General features: G+C 37.3%; 1 protein-coding gene across 1 annotated transcript; it reads left to right on the top strand.

Moving 5' to 3' along the window:
• The first annotated feature begins 214 nt into the window (after positions 1–214).
• Positions 215–19425, top strand: LOC141899435 (ubiquitin-protein ligase E3B-like). Its single transcript, XM_074785738.1, has 28 exons — positions 215–482; positions 659–813; positions 1350–1470; positions 1789–1853; positions 2190–2246; positions 2629–2733; positions 2931–3030; positions 3766–3851; positions 4347–4535; positions 4624–4779; positions 5434–5463; positions 5559–5671; positions 7431–7588; positions 7727–7888; positions 8211–8385; positions 9107–9225; positions 9715–9829; positions 10477–10576; positions 11034–11153; positions 11306–11383; positions 11588–11686; positions 12480–12587; positions 12707–12844; positions 13441–13565; positions 13642–13824; positions 14473–14584; positions 14668–14760; positions 15325–19425. Exons 2-28 carry the CDS (start codon positions 706–708, stop codon positions 15514–15516), a joined length of 3207 nt encoding a protein of 1068 aa, XP_074641839.1. The 5' UTR covers positions 215–482; positions 659–705; the 3' UTR covers positions 15517–19425.
• Positions 19426–19833: the final 408 nt, after the last annotated feature.

Genomic DNA, 19833 nt, shown 5'->3' with positions numbered 1-19833 from the left:
GGACTCTAAAAAGGAATAGATAACAAATTCCCCAAAAGTCCGTAGGCTTCCTACTTAGGTGAACAGATACACATATGAATATGTCCTTTTCAGTTGTCATATCATTTTCAGCGGACAAGAGTTTCTAAAGGCACATTATCGGGCCTGGATAATGATGTACCAGAAAAGTCCGCTACCCGACTTTTAGTGTCAGACGCAATGGTCGAACTGTCAAAATTAAGATGATATGATCAAAATTTGAACATCTCATTTTGTGTCTGACAACTGGTTTCTATGTGTGCGGATAGGCCTTGCTTGGTCTACTATACTGTTCAGTCGAAACGTACTGGTTGATATTTCATGATTGTGCGTGCAGTTGATTGGTGATTGATCTGGTTCTGCAGCGTTTTTTATGTGAAGAAGAAAATAGTCACCACACCACGGAGTCTGTGTGTGTACTAACATTAGCCTTATTGAGTAGGCCTAAAGGCTAAGCAAAAGAGGTAACATACACTGGGTCCAGTTTCACAAAAAGGTTTAACTCTTAAATTGATTTAATTCCTTCATTAATTCAGGTTATCTTATACGAAACTTAGAGGGCAAGAAGGGGAGCAGCAGGACCCTCGATTTATGGTTTATTTCTATGCCCTATGAATGTTTCATAATCACTATTTTGTAGGCGCCGTTCTCAATTAGTTATTGTCTCGACAGAAATTGGAGAAAGTAATGTTTTCCAAAGTTGATAAGAAAAGTGAATTTCTGAACCAAGCGAAGGTAGCTCGTGCTGAAAGAGCTCATGAAAAGCAAAGGGATGACGGTGCATTGGTTATACAGGTAAATATGGGAACAATACTAAAATCCACTTTACGATCCTGATTTATAATCAAGTAGCTTACGATCAGCAAACTTGGTATCTATGGCCAAATAGCATTGTTATGTACAGTTAACTCTGCTTTACTTTTCTCCAGTTTATTCATGTAGGGGGCCTATTAATTTGATTCTTAATTTCTATTGATTGTCTACTGAGCTCGGACCAAAAATTCCTAAAAATCTTCTTACCCTACAGTTAAAACAAGAAATTCGAGAGTTTAGTTCATATATAAACGCGTAAATTCAGGGGATATCTTGCTTATGGCTCATAGGCCAGGATCTTAGCTACGCATTGAAGTGGTTCTTTGCCCCACATACCCAACCTAACTTTTTAAATAATTAAACCTTTAGAAAGGAGGGGTATCCCAGTACAGGTATGCCAGTGCATCTGAGCTGAATATCGAAGGGAATCCCCCACCGTGTTTGGTACCCTTACTTTCTAGCCCACGTAAGTATAGGTAGGCTTTTATAATTTTGTTGAATTTCTTCATTTTATTAAGCGCTTCGCAAGAGGCTACCTGACTAGGAAACATGTACGAGCATCAGTCATATATGAGTTAGATGAATTCATGCAGACGCTTGATAATCAAGAGAATGATTATAAACCTGTGCTTAAACCAGGTACGGTATGTCCTATGTGTATTTTTTCTATAGGAATATGTTATTTTGTAATTTTCCTCCCTCGATTGACCCTTGATATCTGAATCTTTCACTTTTTGATACTACTGGTATTCGGGTCCAACTGTGTTCAGTAATAATTTACGTCCAAAATGGTCTTACTAAAAATTGTGAATTACAGTTCGGTTCTAGGCTGTATCAAAAATGAGCTTACCTAGATAGGTTGATCCTCTAGCAGAAAACATCTATGCATGTATTCCAGTAAGTAAAAGAAGAATTTATACATACCTACATGTTTAAACGTGTTCGTATCTTTTTTAGCCATCGCTGTTCATAAAACAATTCGTAAATTCATGTTTGTTTTGGATCAAGAGGCAGACAATGTGGTATGTAGCACTTGAAAGCAGGTGCATTGGTCTTTTACTCGTCTCGCTTATCTGTGGTTCATGGGTTCAAATCCTTGAGTTTCTTGGTGGATGCTTCCTCTTTGGCCTATCCCCGGTATTCAGAAAAAAGAAACCTCCAGAAATATTATCGCATTGGCACATGGATGACGCAAACCCCTGCATTGCCTGTAACTCACTTAGGCCCAGTTTCTTATACTTTCTTTTGTTTTATGTCAAGGAGTTGTTATTTGTCTTGGCACCATTTCATCCCGGGTTTATGTTACGGGTGTGAATTTTGAATTTGCTGATTTCAATCATTTTCTTATTGTTTTACAGCGATTTGAATATTTGTGCAAATATATACTTATCAGTGTCGAGGCGGAAAACAAAAAGGTACGTATATGTCATTTCGTTTCTGTTCATACGGGCCTGACAGTGATAAGATCGCATGATTGTAGGGAGTGCTTATGGGATACCCGGGCATCTCACGAGGCAGGTGTGTTTCAAGAGAGACATCGGCGTATATAATTCACATAGTTGTTGATACTTTTCAATTGGAATACGGTACTGTTATGTACATGTATGATACATGTATTGATACATGTATTATTCAACAGGCACAGTTGCTAAGTTTGTCAAATATCTAGCAATTATGCTCGAGGGGAAGCCTGATATATGGCTATCTGATTGCATAGTTTTGAGCCTGCAAATAACGCCAGGGTGGAGCTCAGAGGGTCGAGGGATAAAAAAGATTATAACGATTCTCTGTTTTTAGAACAACTATTTATCAGTGACATTATCAAAATCGGATGTACTGTTCTGGATTCAACAAGTGAAAAGCATTTTGTGGCAATGTTGTGTTTATCTGAAATCATTAAAGGTACGTGTTACATTGGAAAATCGTGCAATTAATCTTATGGTGTATCGTATTGGTGTGATAAGGGTTGAATTTAGAAATATAAGTTTAGCTTTTCATCGACTTTGTGAAGATACTTATGACCCGCTTCATATTAGGGCTTTGTCAGATGAGGAATCCTTGATCGGTAGCACTATTTCTTAAATTTGCCTGTGTTTCAGCCGGAATCTCCAAAAGACATGAAGGTTATCACAACTTATCTTCACATGTTAGTGAATTTTACTAGTACCAGTAATTGGAAGATACTGAAAGGAAAGTCAGGTAGGTAAAAAATCCTTGCGAGCCTGCAACGTCATTAACATGCCGAAATATCAGGAACTTGGCCGGCACCTATTAAAACCACTCTATGAAAACCATCCATAATGACTGGTAGACTGATATTGATCTCAGTATTTCAACAAATAAATGCGCATCCTTGTTCATGTATCTATTTGTCTTGTCTGTATCTTAGCAATTGCTCTTCCTGTCCCTAGTCTTCCTTAGTAACATATATATTAAATTACTGTATATCATTATTATGTTATTTTCATTTCTCTGATGATTAAGTTCAGTCAAAACTTCGAAACTGTCAATACAAATTGTTGAATCATCAACTGTGGGTTTTGCTTGTATACATAATTTACTTGCCCCCAAATAGTTTGCTTTATGTCAAAACCCGCAGTCATCAAACAAATGCGTTACGCCTGAATACGTGTAGTTTCAATCCATTGTACCCTTTTTGATGTGCACAGGCTGTAATATTCCTTCTGTGGCCTCCCCAGTTTTTAAACACTTCGAAAAAAGGCCCTGGTCATAATTATCGGAATAAGCATTGTTAAATGGCTTGCCGTGATATGAGAAATTCATCCATATTTCTTACATCAATTGTACATTACTCGGATTATGGAATAGGTTATACATGTACTTATGCCTAGCTCGAACATACATTACTCATTCCTTGTGGAATATTATACTTACGACTAGCTTTATGTGGATGTTTCTTATCTTTCTGTACAGGAGAAGCATTGAGACCAGGAATGAACCAGTTATGTTCGAACGTGATGCGCACATTGAATGCAAAAGGAATGTATCCTGCCATTCAGGTAGGCTACTCTTTTCTTAGAAAATCTCATCATCCATTAGTTTGTTCATCTGTAGATAGAATCAAGTTATATTTTCATGTATTTGCATGTTTTGACGTCTTTATATTTGGTTTATGTATGCATGAGCATTTGTTGCCCGAAATTAAGCCTTCGCAGTTGAGATGGCCGACTAGCAGACATTTTTAATTGCCAAAAGTAGCAATTTTCAATGACACATTTCCAAATTGGGATTACCCTGTGTGTAGACGTGTATACTCAAATACAGTAGACTCCCTAGACTTGCCTAGGATCTCGTGTGACCAGTAGATTTTCTTTGAGGTATCAAAATTCTGTAGCAGTTGTACTTAGTTGGGATGGGTTATCACAATGAATTGGAGTAAGAAAATTTGTTATATATTGTCCTGGACATGCGATAATCCAAGGAAAGCGACTGGGAGTAAACAAGTTACGAGGAATGTACCGTATATGTATTAGAACTTTTTTTTTGTATTCTAGCAACTACTGATGCATGGTCTCGCTCGTTCGAAACCATCCTTCAAACACGCAACATTGTCTGCCATTCTGACGATCGCATTACGGCCACTGATCGCTTCGAATTTCTCAGATAATCTCATGACCGTTTTCCTGCTGCACATTCTATCGGTGCCGGGAATTATATATCACGTTTCCATCACGGCACAGGAGGTATGTACGATGCGATAATTGCTCACTTAGGTTTTATCCATGTAATCGTGAGTGGATGTTGGAGAAAAATTTATGTTGTCCTATTCAGTGCCTGGCGCTGTTGATGACCCACCGGATATTCAAGAAAACCATCGACCTGTTGGCAAATGAGCAAAGAACTAAAATCGTCTTCAATTCTCTGGAAGGAAACTACGCTCTTTGCCTCTTAGCTAATGTGATTCAGCTTGGTAGTGTTGAAATAGAGGTATGTATTTTGTACATGCAATGCAGGAAATGGCTTCAAAATAATGTATAATCATTCGCTGTGTAGATTGGTTCTGATACTGCATGCAGTAGAGGACCAGTTACTATTGAAATGTGTGCTGTAACTGTACTAACTTATAGGGGATTCAGGAGTCTGTCAAGTTGTATTTGGCATAGAGTGTGATAAAGTAGTATCGGATATGTGGCCTTTAGAAATTTGTTGGAGACACACTGCACTCTTAAAAACTCAAATACCCATCTTTGTCAGATTGTAAAATCTAAACCCTGTTAATGATGCAGGGTGGCCACTGACTTGGAAAAACCTGGAAAACTCAGGGAATCAGAAAAATCTAGAAAAAATCAGGGAAAACTGATAGATGGGATAAAACTGATGGGAATTTGATAGATTTTGTTATTAACCACGCATTTCTTTATCACTAAGTGATTCATAAGAAATTAATGAATTGTTACTTTATAATCAAAGAAATTACTCGGATTCACTCAGGGAATTTTATGTTATAACATTGCAAAATCAGGGAAAACTCAGGGAATTTGTAAATTGGTGGGAAGTGATGTGTCACTTGACTAATAGTTATTCATTGTATAGTATTTTGTGCAAATGCTAATAATTTATAGCTAAGTATTTCATTTTCAGGGTCTCGTAGAAAAAACCCAATCATTTGTTGTAAGTGCCATGCATAATCTCTTAATCATCAACCTACTATCAGTTCGTTTCACACGTGACTATACTCGCATTATCATTGCATTTTCCCGAATTAGGATGTAGTTATAAGTCTTCTGGAAAGCTGCGAACAGTATGTACAGAATAAAAAATCAAATTTAACCCACTGGCATCCAGTTCTCGGTTGGTTCTCTCAGAAAACTGATCAAAGGTAAGTGAAATTGAATGTGTGTGACAAAAATTGCTTTCCAATATGACCACCATGGCAGCAGACAAGTAAGCATTAACTGCTGCTTTTTACTTTACTTCATTTTTCAAAAAATGCGCAAAGCATGTGACTGAAAATTTAATCTCAAAATCTAATGAACATATTCAGCCAGTGAGTTTGTTGCCATTAACTATAAGCGTGAAGTGCCGATGCTCAATTGCTCATAGGAAGATATCACTTGGCAATCAAGACTTTCATTTGTGAAAATCACAAATTCACAAAAATTTCAAGACTTTAATTTGGGCTAGCGGTGTGGGCGAGTGGTTAGAGTGTTCGAACATGGGAAGCCAGGTCGTAGGTTTGAACCCATGTATATTACTGTAGTGTCCCCGGGCAACACACTTATCCTCATTGTCTATCTTCATCCAGGAGTAAATGGCTACCTGGCTGATAGATTACTTCTGAGTGCCTAGCAGCTTCTCTGATGTTACTTCCTCCCAGGGAGAGATGACTGATAAATAGTTTGAGTTATAGACTGGGGTAATAATACCAATTTAATGGATAGTGCCGTTGAGCTATGTGTCACAGTGGAAATGGGGCTAAAGAAATTAAATTAGTATTATATTACTCCTTTTTGGCCTCTAAAAGTTTTTATCACTAATCGTAAACTGCCTGCACATGTGCAGATTGATTGTCCTTACTTAGTTTTCAGTTCATAATAACAATTCTTGAACCTCAATTACAATAATAGATGTTCTACCATGAGCTGCATAATAAGGGAAGTTTTCTTTTCAAATAATAAAGAGCTTCTTCAAGCATATATACTTCTAGCGGAGAGCACTGTCCATTGAAATTCAATTCAATTGATATTTCATTTCACAACCTCAGTGAACTCCAAGCCCAATCATTTTAAGATGAATTCATAGGTGAATTGCGGTGAACACACTTTCTTGACGGGGATGTATCCTTGAGTTTTTGATTGGTCAAACATTTTCAAAAAATATTTGAAGAACAGTTCCTCTATTTCGAGCGCCAAACTAATTGGGTCTAGGGTACTACCCCAGAAGAAATTCCTTTAGAATGTAGATGCCCTCATGTGCAGTTTCCAATATTTTGTAGTAAGAAATCCATTCAAGAACCAAAGAATTAGAATTTGCTCTGTGATTACAAGATCACACTCTCTTATCTGTGCATATCAATATTTTCACCGCTGTTTCAGAAAGACTTTTTCCGGGGAAGTGTTGTTGGTTAGACTGGTATCCCATCGTCTGCCATCCTCGCTTGCCAGGAGTCCGGTTTCGTTCCCGAACTCGCTTCCACCAACCCCCTGGCTTCGCGACGCGCAATTTCATTACTTTCGCAAGCGCATGACGTCATAAATCGATTTGCAAAATACTTCCTTGTTCGGTAAATCGTTCGCTGATTGGTCCATTTAACGGGAATTCCAACAGAAGTCTAACGTTGTTTGTTACAAGCGCTTTGATTGGCCCGACCTGATCCTGGTCGCCTAGTAACGACTCGTGAGGTTAAGGGGTTCGGGGAACAGCTTTAGCATAGTGTGTTCGAAACCCTTGATGGGTGAAGATGATCGTCTGCACAATGAATGACAGATATATATGAGAGCTGCATGGTACTTCCCATTACATAAAAAAGCACATTTTTAGCGTTATGAAATGTTTATCTTGGAATGATAGTCTAACATATGTCAGATCTGTCGGGGATGTGGTGACGTCCCTGTTACATTTGATATGAATCTCTGCAGTTTGCACGAAGCGATGCCATTTGTCGTGAAACAGCTGCAGCTGTTGTGGAGTATGAAGATGATCAAGATTCTGTTCAGCGATCTGATGGCGACAATAGAATCTCAGAAAGTGGAAGCCGCGCAGACTGCTGCTGCCAGAATGAATTCGCCATCAAAAAGTAAGCAATTAGAGGGAAATAACATTAATAGAAGAATAAGTAACTTGTTCGAATTACAAAGCATAACTTAATGTTAGTCTTATATTATTCTAACCATTTGTCAAGTGTTTGAATGGTTGTGATGTTTTTCATCAACAGATATCTTAAAACGTGCTATGGATAAAGCAAGCAGCAACAACAAACCAGTGGCGCCTAGGTTTCGTGCCGATAGCCCGGTGGTTGTCAACACTTGTAACACGTGTACATTGTATCACACAGCTCTAAACACGCTTACGCAATTGAGGACTGAAATACTTGCTGGTAGGTAATCTATCTGATGATCTGTAAGAAGCTTTTTGCAGTCAGGATTTTAGCGGCACACATAAAACCTGTGATTGATTAATTTGATAGAACAAAAATGAGTGAGAGTAGTCTGAAATCTGAATTGTACAAGTCTACACGCCCTCGATTTATACATTGGCTACCATTCTCAAACCCCAGGATACAGTACAATGTACTTATGAGTTGTTTTCATGGATTCTCTTTGTTTCTTTTTATCTATTCGTAATAAATGCCTATACTCGGTTTAAAACTGACTACCCAATTCAGTTTGAGTTTAATATATAGCATATTTATTTTTTAGGTTTAAGCTGTCAGGATGTTCTGTTGCCAGTGTTGTGGAAGTTTTTCGATATGTTGGGTCCCACTTGCGGTCTGAAGAGTTTCATTGATGTGTTGGTAGTTGATCAGAAGAACTTGTCGCACCCATTGTACAATACGTTGATCCTTTTTGCTGACACGGCAGCTCATCTTGTCATGTAAGTGCTAGTTGAGGCTGCGGTGATGCTGAATCCATGCTTTTATTTAGCCTGCCAGAGGTCGATTCGCTCATCTGTGGATGGAATGAATCAAGGGGAAGTTTTCTTTACGTTCTGAAGGATTATCTGAATGTTTTGAGTTTCTACACGTATCTGGCCTGGGCCCAGTTTTACAAAAAGGATTAAGGTTTTAAATCGATTCAAGATAAACTGAACTAACGAAGAAATGAAATTGATCTTGAGATGAACCTTTTTGTGAAATTGGGCCCTAGACATAACTGCAACTCCCAATCATGGCAATCAGCATCAAGATGTCCAACTGAAAGCCAAATCAGCAAGCCTATTTTTGAAGTTTCATGGGAAATTGACAAGATGATTAAATCAATGGAATCAAAGTAGTGCCTAAAAGAAGAGATCAAATGACGCTTTGATGTTAGAGCCTTTTAGTTTATGATGTTTTGTGCAGTATACATATAAAATGCTGTCTAACCGCAATACTGATACTGATAATAAGTTATTATATCCTGACATATCATCGTATATTGACAGCTGTGTGTTGTTTTATCTTCTCTCGGCCGAGGCTACAATATTTCGTTATAACCGATATGATTCTCCTAGGGTCCACAAAAATACGTTGTTAAAATCCTACTTTTCACTGTGGTAAACAATACCCATGAATTATGATTGGAGGGTTAATCATTGTTTTGTTTTTGTCTTCCAGAATTCTAGATGATATAGAGCTATACGAACAGAACAAACCGTTCAATCTGGACGACCTAGTTCAACTGAGTACATTCCTGAATCAACTTCTTTTCAAGCTAGTCTGGAACAATCTTTTAGGTTGGCACTACATTTCGCTATGAATTCTCACTTCACAACTCTATTCCATATTATTAGGACTAATAATCTGTGGGGACCTACCATTACTATCGTCTTGACAAAATGCATCCTGAAACATCTCTTATTTCATGCAACATCTGGCTAGATTCAAAAATCGTATGGTTTTTGCAAGTTTTTTAGAGATTTGTTTATTGGTTATAGGGCACTATCCTTTATAGTGCCAGTACTCACTAAATGCTAACTTCAACGGAACAAATATGTCAAATCTGACTAATTCAAAATGTCAAATGCAAGGTTTTGGGGGTGACAATCAGTTACAGGTAATAATCATTCATTCCTCTTGTACGAATTCCTGACGTATCCTCTCAGATCACTTGAAAACGACGTAGAATTAACACGTCGAAACGTTGTGTTTTGATATTTCTATTCGAGTTACACAACATTAGAATATCAGTTTTGACTACTATTGTTTGTTTTCTTTAATTTCAGATGTACGTTCTCTCAACCAGAATTCATTTTTTTCCACTGTACATTCCTTACTGATGATTCTCTATGATCGAGACTGCCGTCGGTCGTACACACCGAAAGACCACTGGCTTATAAAGTAAGGCAATTATTTTATGTAATCTATATGTAATCTAAAAAAGAAATGATGAATGGGCTTTATAGTACCCATAGGTGCCCTGTCTATTGTAGACAGTGAATGTGGATTTGAATGAACTATACCGGTAGGCTTCTTTCTTAGTGTGTAAATGTAGACTTGAATAAACTAGGCTTCGTATTTGAGTTTCGTCTTGAGTGAATGCACATAATTAGACACAAGGAAAATAGCAGATGCAATGAATTACTGTAGCATTTCTGTATTCATAACTGATGTCCAGATTTGATCAAAATCCAGATAAGACTTCAGGATTTAGTGTTTGTGGAAAAGGTTGCCTCCGTTTTCACCCCTTTCCTCCTAATTGGCTGATTCAAATTAAGATACTTGGCCATTTTGCCCTTATTGCTCAAATTAGATTTGTTAGAACCACAAATAAAATGTAAGAATTACTAGTAAACATCTGACTAAGCATATGTGTAATCTCTGAGAAATCAAGGGTTGAAATGGGGATTAGGGGCAACTTGGGAAACCATGAGGGGTAGAATGGGAATAAACCCCCTCAAAAACGTTTCAACTCATTACTACTGATTTAGTACACTCTATGATGATGTCAAAGGTTTCAGAAATAATTGTAATTTTCGTCTTTACAGAGATGTCAAGCCATCGGTGATTCTGACGGAATTAGAACGGAAGCGTCGCACTGCTCAATTTCTCATGCAGAAAATGCCTTTCATCATTCCGCACAAAGAGGTATGTACGAAATATGAATGGTACATATGTGCACATGAAAATGATTCATTCTGAAATACTTTCATCTCTTCGGGGAAGGACATGTACTCAAATATTTTGATTCCAACTGAAAGTTACCGTATAGATGTGTAAGCACTAGCCATGGCCCCTAATATCTATTCATCGCACTGGTACATGTATTTTTGTACAGATCATACATTCATTTCGCAATGTGAGAATAACTGTCGGTTTGCTGGTCTGAGAAGTTCAGAAGTTGGTAAAAAATATCATTTTTCTGACAATGACAACAGTAGATTTATGAAAACAAAAAAGATTTGGGCCCTATTCATTGATTTCAGTCTACTAGTAGTCGATCTAACAAATCTTAATGGCTATGTCCTCTGTGCGCATCAAATGCCATGCATGAAACTAGCCTCTGGATCGACATTACACCGGTACTTTGTTCTGATAATTTCAGCGCGTTATACTCTTCCGTAAATATGTGGCCAAAGAAAAGGAAGTGATGGGTATAACGGAATCGGCATGCGCGTCGCCTCAGTCAACGCTGATCATGATCCACAGAAATAGGCTGATCGAGGTACGTTTCAATTTACATACCAGTAGGTCTTTGCTTGATGGCCTATTGCTTTGATTCCGATCTGGCAGCTGCTGTTGAAAAATGAAATGTAAAAACCAAAGAGCAGCTCGGTTTTGCTTATTTTGTGATGAATCTATGTATTTGCTTTGTAGGATGGCTATCGTCAATTAGCTCAGCTGCCCACTAGATCACTAAAAGGTGTCATACGTGTTAAGTTCATTAATGAACAGGTATGTTGTGTAAACTTTATTATTGTTCTCTTCACAACTGTACATCAGGGTTCACATAGAAGTGCATGTATATGCAAATTTGTATTTGTTTCCTTGTTTTTTCAGATTTCTGATGAAATGAATAACAGTATTAGTCGTTTTATTCATTGATTATGTTATCTATATTATTGATTATAATTATTTTCATTCCACTTTCATTTCCAGGGACTCGATGAAGCTGGTATTGATCAGGATGGTGTATTTAAGGAGTTCCTTGAAGAAACAATTGCTCGGGTGTTCGATCCATCACTGAATCTGTTCAAGGTATGCGAAATCGTGTCACCAGACAAAATGGCACAGATTTTGAAATCACTTGATAGCTAACATCAAGTGTGTCATTGCTTTTATTTCGCTATGCAATGCAAATTTGCGCAAAACTTAAATCAAATCAAATCAAATTTTCTCGGATGTAAATAGATTATCAAATTATCAATGAAACCTATATAAATCACAGAGAAGCAAAATCTTATAGGCTATTATGGCTTGTGTCATAATATATGGATTCTGGAGCCTGAAATGTAGTTCAAAATTAATTGAAAATGAAAAAATTTTGACAAGTTGTGAGATACGCTTGACACACCATGGGTTGGACTAACTGGTGTTTGCGGTTACCCCCATTGGTGTCACTGTCTTTGCGGGACGTTTGTCAAAGATAAACTTTGATCTGCTATGTAATCGTCGAAAACATTTGTTCTGATTCAACCACGTTTCAAACTCCTAAGTCATGACTTGATCGAAAGAGTTAGTACATATATGTGAATATCTTTTAAACTGGGTTTGTGGATCTGGGTTTGTGGAATGTGGTGACAGTCAGAATTGTAAACCGAAAATTCTGGTATTGACATTTCAGTTGTCTTGAAAATGTGTGTAACCATGTTTTAGTTTTCATCTATCTGTCTAAATATGGGTAATTCTGAGAATTTCCAAATCACAGTGTTCACAGTGACTTCCAGGTGCTCTGGTTTTAGCATCCATGGACTAGTAAGAATATCCTTTGTGGCAACTTGGTGTCTGGTTTGCTATGAATGTGAGCATTTCTGTGTATGATTCTTTGTAGGTTACAAGTGAACAGAAACTTTACCCCTCAACAACATCCCACATACAAGAGAATCACTTAGCCTTGTTTGAGTTTGTCGGTCGCATGTTGGGCAAAGCAGTTTATGAGGTCAGTATGATGCAGTTGATTCAACTGATTAATTGAATGTTTTTCCGCAGCGATTAACGATATTATACGTGATTTCATGTTTATCTTATCAACAAGGGTCTGAATTTCAATAATTTTAGGGTATTGTGGTTGATGTTCCCTTCGCTTCATTCTTTCTGAGTCACATTCTCGGGCATCAGCACAACTCGACCTACAGTTCAATCGATGAATTGCCATCTTTGGATCCAGATCTTTACAAAAGTCTGAGTTACATCAAGGTAAATGTTTCTTTTTTGCTCTGCTTCGACCAAAGGTCAGCAGAGCTGATGGGTTAGGGCTCTGTCATCGTCCATTGGTCCAACAACTTTTACTTTTACTCGCTACTGGTCCTACAATTTTTGTCGGATCTATAAAACAATATATAAAGCTTTTTTTTTATAGATATACTCCCCAAAGGGGCTGCCCTAGGATGGTGGGGCCCTTATTTCTATGAATTACTACTACCCTAACTGTTTCAAGCTCTCTAACAATATCATGAAGTTATTTAACCCTCATGGGTGCTCTTGGGGGTGGCCATCTCAGAGAAAAACAGGAAGTACCTAAGATTTTGTTGGGGAGGCATCTATTTAGATTGATGAAATTGAAATAGTCTGATCTGGCTCAGAATGCACTACGGCGTGCGCCTCTTCAGTTGAATAAAAATCAATATTGGAACTTGACTTGGAGTATAGCTATAACCAATCCGATCAAGAAAATGGATTTAACAGGCCTGTTTTCTACGTAATACATGTGAATTCATCCATTGTGACCCTTGATGTATTTATTCTGTATGGGTATAAGAATTATACGTACCAAATTTGTTTTAATATTTCAGCATTACGACGGGGACCTCGCCGATTTAGATCTTACATTCTCGTACGACGAAGATGTGATGGGAAAAATCGTTACTCATGAATTAGTCCCCGGTAGAAAAGGAGTATCGGTAACCAACGAAAACAAGTCTGTATCTTATTTCCTGAAAAAGTGTTTCATGTTACGATCGAGATGCTGTATTGGTTATTTTCTTTCGATTTAGGATTAGTTACGTCCACTTGATGGCACATTTTCGTATGTACAAGCAGATTAAAGAGCAGACACAGGCATTTATCAGGGGTTTCAAGGGAATCATAAATCCGGACTGGCTCAGTATGTTCTCGACACCAGAGTTACAAATGCTTATTTCTGGTGAAGCTACTGACGTTGACTTGGAAGATCTCAGGTAAATTGACATCTAGATAGCCTGCCATCCACACTGCACTATTGAGTATTGATTGACTATTGATCACGGGGCTTTACTAAAAAACATATGCGATAAAACTATTGTGTATCACAAACATATTTATGGCGTGCACACGTAGATGCAAGTGGTTCAGCACTTAAGGGGTTAATCCCACACTAAAGATCACGCAATTTTTCGACTTATTTCAACTCGTTTACATCATGAGTGTGTCAAACTTGTGAGGCATTTTTCTGGTTTACTGGATAGCCTTCATTAAGAAAATGAGTTGATACGGAGGCTGTCTCTGAAAATGAGAGATTTTGGAGTATTACACTGTTTGAATGCATCCTCACTGTTGGATACAGTAGATTATACTTGCCATGGTGCCGATCGCTTCCTATTATCGCGTTACCTGCATGAAAAAATTAGATTTTTTCCCAACTTATGTGATGACAATCCATCATCTCTTCAACCGCTCTGGAATTTGCCCACCATGGTTCATGTGGGACCAGTAAATTTCAGGAATGTGAATTGCAGGGCAGTCACGATTCTTCTGTATATAGCCATGACAATTGAGTGTGGTTAGTTACCACGAGTATTTTGGCATTGAATTTTGACATATTCCTGTTGCATTGTTTTTATATGCAGGAAATACACCCAGTATTATGGAGGCTTCCACAACAACCACAAAGTCATCAACTGGTTATGGGATATTCTTGAAAAACAGTTTACCGCTCAGGAGCGCAGCCTTTTTCTGAAGGTAACACTATATCGCATGATGCAGAATATCTTACCATCTGCGAATCATGAATGTGTATGTTTCCTTCGTATGATCTATTTTAGTTTGTGACCAGTTGCTCCAAACCGCCACTACTCGGCTTCGCCCATTTAGAGCCTCCTTTTTCAATTCGATGCGTGGAAGTCAGTGATGATCAGGTATGATTTATGCTTTTATTTCAGAGTTACTATGCGCTGACTTATTTTTATATAGCAACAAAACATGGGGTTCTAGCACTGTCATAAGACACATTTCCTTACATGGAATTGTGGTTATCTGGTTATTCCTTATATTTGGTACATGCCGGCATATTTTTTTACACCACTATCAATTGGAAAATCGTTGCTCTTGACATGTTCTATGATTATGCTAAGTTTCAAAGTCATCATTGGTTTCTGTGTATGGTCAGCAGGGGCATTGAATAGAGGAACAACATGGTATTTTCATATAGGCTATATATTAGTTCCTTGGCGTTTTGTTACCACAATCAATTGCAAAATTGTTGGCTCATGACATACTCTATCTAGTACTTTCTGTACTATATGTTCACCAGGGGGTGTTAAAGAGTGAAATTGATTGTCAGATAGTTAAGCAGAATAGAATTGTTACAGTGATTTGGCCTTGTGATTATTGATGTTCCTTTGGAAAGTGCTCTCTGTTTCCAGTTTCCAAATGAATTTCATACTGACTCATTTCATACCTGAAATCCTTGTTGATTTCAGGACACCGGTGACACGGTTGGCAGCGTACTTAAAGGCTTCTTCAACATTCGCAAGAAAGATCCGATCGGTCGTCTGCCTACTTCATCGACGTGTTTCAACCTGCTGAAACTGCCCAACTATCAAAAGAAGGTCACACTACGCGATAAGCTGCGCTACGCTATAACGAGCAACACCGGCTTCGAGTTGTCGTAAAATGTACCGCGTGGGTTTTTCGCGTAAGAATGTATACTTCGTATATGTGTAACTGTGATTACTTAATGTTGCCTGCTGTAGGTGTTTACCTCTGCCAGGGTACATAAAATCTGCCTTACATGTATATTATGGTCACTCTCAATCTTATTATGAATGTAAAGATGTTTTGTAATAGAGTATCTGTAATATTATGTAATTGTGAAAGAATTTTGACAAGGAAAATTTTGTATATGTTTCCAAGCCTAACGGATCCTCTCTGCCACAGTACAAACCCCCGCCCGAAACCGTAGACCTAGTGCGCATGTAGTCATGCAGATTCCTTGTAGTATATACATGGAATAACTGCGGCAAAAATGAAACATGATTTCTGATGACATCGAGGCAATGCTATGCAATTATATTAGCACTGTAACTGTGCTGTTGCAGAGTCACAATGCCAGCAGATTCGAGGCCCAGCCAAGGAAGGATGAGCCAAACAAGATTTCACACTTAGTTTAGGCTGGAAGGTGCCTGGTTTAGCATAGCAGTGTCTCCTTGCTTCCTTGACAGTGATATACTGATCATTATGATATAGTACTGATTATGATCATTATTTGTATAGTGAAAATATCAAAGTAGAAGGAACCAGAATAATTGATTACAAAAAGACTTGTAGTGGTAATTACGGCGGAACTGGAAGTATGGCAATTTTTAGGTGGCTGCAAATGCATTAAAAATAGTTTATTTATTCATATAATGCGTAGCACGATTCTATATACATAATCTATGTGCTTCACACAAAAATATGACAAATAATGATGATTCAAACTAAAAACATAGCAGTTAGTTATATATTTATCTAAAACCAAATCAGATCTGATTAGATGATTGAGTCAAAAGTTATTGACAAACTGAAATCAAATTTTTATTTGTACACATGGAAACTTTACTTGTAATTGATCTTCATAATGTTTTTGAATATCCCTACTATAGATCCATATCAGCTTGGAAGCAAACATTCTTTAGCTTGCTATGAACTTGATAGCTGCCTATTATACCTGGTACTAAAATCTCAGTCATTCACTTAAAAACAAACTTCATTGGCTAGAAAATCAATCTTATGATAAGAAAAGATAATTCAGCGGGGCATTCAATTAAATTTTCTCAATGTTTCGTTTGTAACATCTAATGAATTATTACCGATTCCTATATCTGAGATAGCATATTATAACAAGTGTTCCATGGATATCTTCGCAGAGGCTTTGAATGGAAATTCTCATTGTTCTGTGCAATGGCATAGGATTTTATGCGCGCATGGCTTACATCTAAATGGGTTATACATTTTGTGCTAAACTCGCTCGAATTAGGACCACACTGAGTTGAAAAGGGCCTGTGTTCGAGATGGTTGTATCATTGTTGAAAATGTGAAACATTTCAGTTCATATTTTGCAAATATCCAATTCGAGTGTGTCTGAGCATGGTAAGGTTAGCATAGATACATCAAACTTCGAATAGGAAGTCTGTATCTTTTAAAGTTTTTTACCATATGATGTAGAATGCTTATACCGGTAAGGCAATCGAAGTGATAAAATCAGCAATATATTTGGTAGAATTTCTCTCGATGAAACACCACGACATATACAGAATAATATACAGTAGACTCTGCTCAAGCAGGATCCAACCAACTCGGATATTTTTTTGAAATATTTTTCTGACTCGATATGTATGAGACCTATATCCTATCCAGCTCAGGTATCGCGAAGTCGGACCATATATGGTCCAAAAAGTAGACTTGAGTGGAGTCTGCTGTATAGATCGAGTTTTTAAAGAAAGATAGAAAGACAACAGATGAATGTCAAAATATATAATTTTTGAATTTTCTAGATGTTTATATACTAGTGCATACTCTCGATGTGTATACCGGGTTTGTCAATATTGTTGTATGTGTGGATATTTGTAAATCTAATCGTGTTTTTATAAATGATTTTTGCGGAAGCGTCTGTGATAATGAGTTCGTTACAAATGGATTTATTGTACATGTTTCGGGGGCACTTTTTTTCGATGACGATGTAATGCAGCTCGATTGCGTAACATTCTGTATACGTGTAATACATGTGTAATGTAAACGTTCTTGACTGTGCGCAAGTACACTAAGTACAAGTTTTATACTTTTCAAGTATACTTTAACCCTTTCGATGCTGACAAATCAATTCCCGAAATTGCTGGAGATAATTCAAATTTTTTTGAAGATTCCACCCCAGTATGTTCAATAACAGGCATACCGCTTTAGTGCCTCTACACTGTGGCATATCATTAGTTACTTATATTTCACAATGTTTGATAGGTGCTACTATCTTCCAATGGAGATAAAAACTATTACTAATAATGTCAATACAAGTCCATCACCCATTTATATACTGCACTGTGGTGTAGACACACTGAAAAGGTTAAACGAATATATATGGCTTTTTATGTTTAGGTCAGTTACGAAGTAAGAAAATCAATGTTCTTCATAGCATTTGGGGATTTTATGTATTGCATCTGCAGGTATTTACGCCATATTGCAAATGATATATCATGACTGCTGCTTAGACTGAATTACCTATAGTCGGTATATTTTCATAACTTTTTGAGATGACAATTCGTAATTGAATTCGAAATTTTGTTAAATGAACTTCTGATGAGTTGAAACAAGAAAAATAACTACAGTCGAACCAACGCCGGTATGTTTTTATGGACATCCCCTTACCGAAATTCTTGGGTGGTTCATTTTAAGACGATATCATTTCAGCTAGTTTTAATGCGTGTACATATGCAGTCAACCTCAGTTTATCCGTACCCATGTAAGTGCTTATTCCGTATTGATTAATTGGTCCTGGTTTTTAATAAGTAACATTATTCCCGTTAAGTTTCTGTGTCTAATTGATACTCTACAATCCGTATTTTCAATTATTTTGTAGACAAATACGCAGGCCTGTTGCCCAATGTTAAACGATCTAAACGAAAATGTTCTATGTAAAACCATGTGCGTAATCCATAACAGCTGTCGGGAACATACATTAGTGGTGAGAAAGAATACAAACAACTGTATTTAATTATACATGTACCGTAATGAGGTTTATGTGCTCAGTGGGAAATATGAGAAACTCCTGAAGACACTTAAGTATTCCATCGATGTCATAGTCTCAAGCTTCTGCATTTAATGATGATGCCTGGTTTCGTATTTAAAATAATAAATTTTAAATACCGGTAGGCAATTTAACCATCCGTAAAAACGGCTATCATATCATATTGGATATCGATTGTAGTTGATTCATAGAACTAAGTGATACCAAAATTACATGTATTTTTGTTGGTATGGATTAATCAAGGTTGACTCTATTGTAGAATATAGAATGAACGTAGAATTTATCAAAGTATTTCAATCGATAGAACTACATGTAAGTTTATGATAGTTGCGACTTCGATGGTGAAAAGAGCGTCACTTAATGAATCCTGTGAAAAATACCACCGAAAAAACATTTTGCATGAAAAGAATATTACATAAAATCTAATGATTCGGATGAATTCCCCCCTAGTTGAATCTAAGTAAAATAACCCAGTTGTACGATCGATGGATATTTTGATTGTGTCCTGTTCATTTCTATGGTAAATAAATTCAGTGGCGACCATTGGTAAACGATACTTGCACGAACTGATCTCGGATTGAATTCTCGTAAAAATACCATATCGTTTTACACGAAGTTCGCTTAATAAGATGGACGCACCCAGATTGAGCTATCGAGGTAGGTTCGACTGTTATTGTTAGTCTCACTTCTTTTTGGAGTATTTCATTGCGTACGAGGAGTGATTTCTGCCAGTCATCCCATTTTTTGTTTGCATTTACTCGAAACACATTTGACTGATATATTGTTAAGTAGCATTGCAAATGCGTGTTGATTTAAAAAAATAATGTACGATTTTCATTATGAAATCAATAAATGTTTGTGAAACGTATATATTATTGTTTTTCTACACTACATTTAGACAGCTTGACATTGCTATGATGGTGTTCAAGACAAAAATATAATGGAGAATCGAAATACAACAGGAACTGGTTCCAACTTGATCACACCCTTAGGACAAGACCGATTTTATTTCCTGGGCACAAGGCCCTGCCAACATAGTTTGAGTCTATCATGGATGGTAGTTCGTAACTGGGAAAAGGTCCATTTGGTCTTGCAAATGCTGCTAAAAGTATGAACATCCTTATCCTTATTGTGAGCATCTGCTTTGAGGAAAACAGGCTTTGCTATGTTCAAGTCTGATGCATACGAGGGTTTAATGCGGAGTGAACTC

This window comes from Tubulanus polymorphus, chromosome 2 (assembly GCF_964204645.1).
Source record: "Tubulanus polymorphus chromosome 2, tnTubPoly1.2, whole genome shotgun sequence".
NCBI lineage: Eukaryota > Metazoa > Nemertea > Palaeonemertea > Tubulaniformes > Tubulanidae > Tubulanus > Tubulanus polymorphus.
Note: the sequence above shows the minus strand (reverse complement) of the source record. Positions and strands in the feature narration are given on the sequence as shown.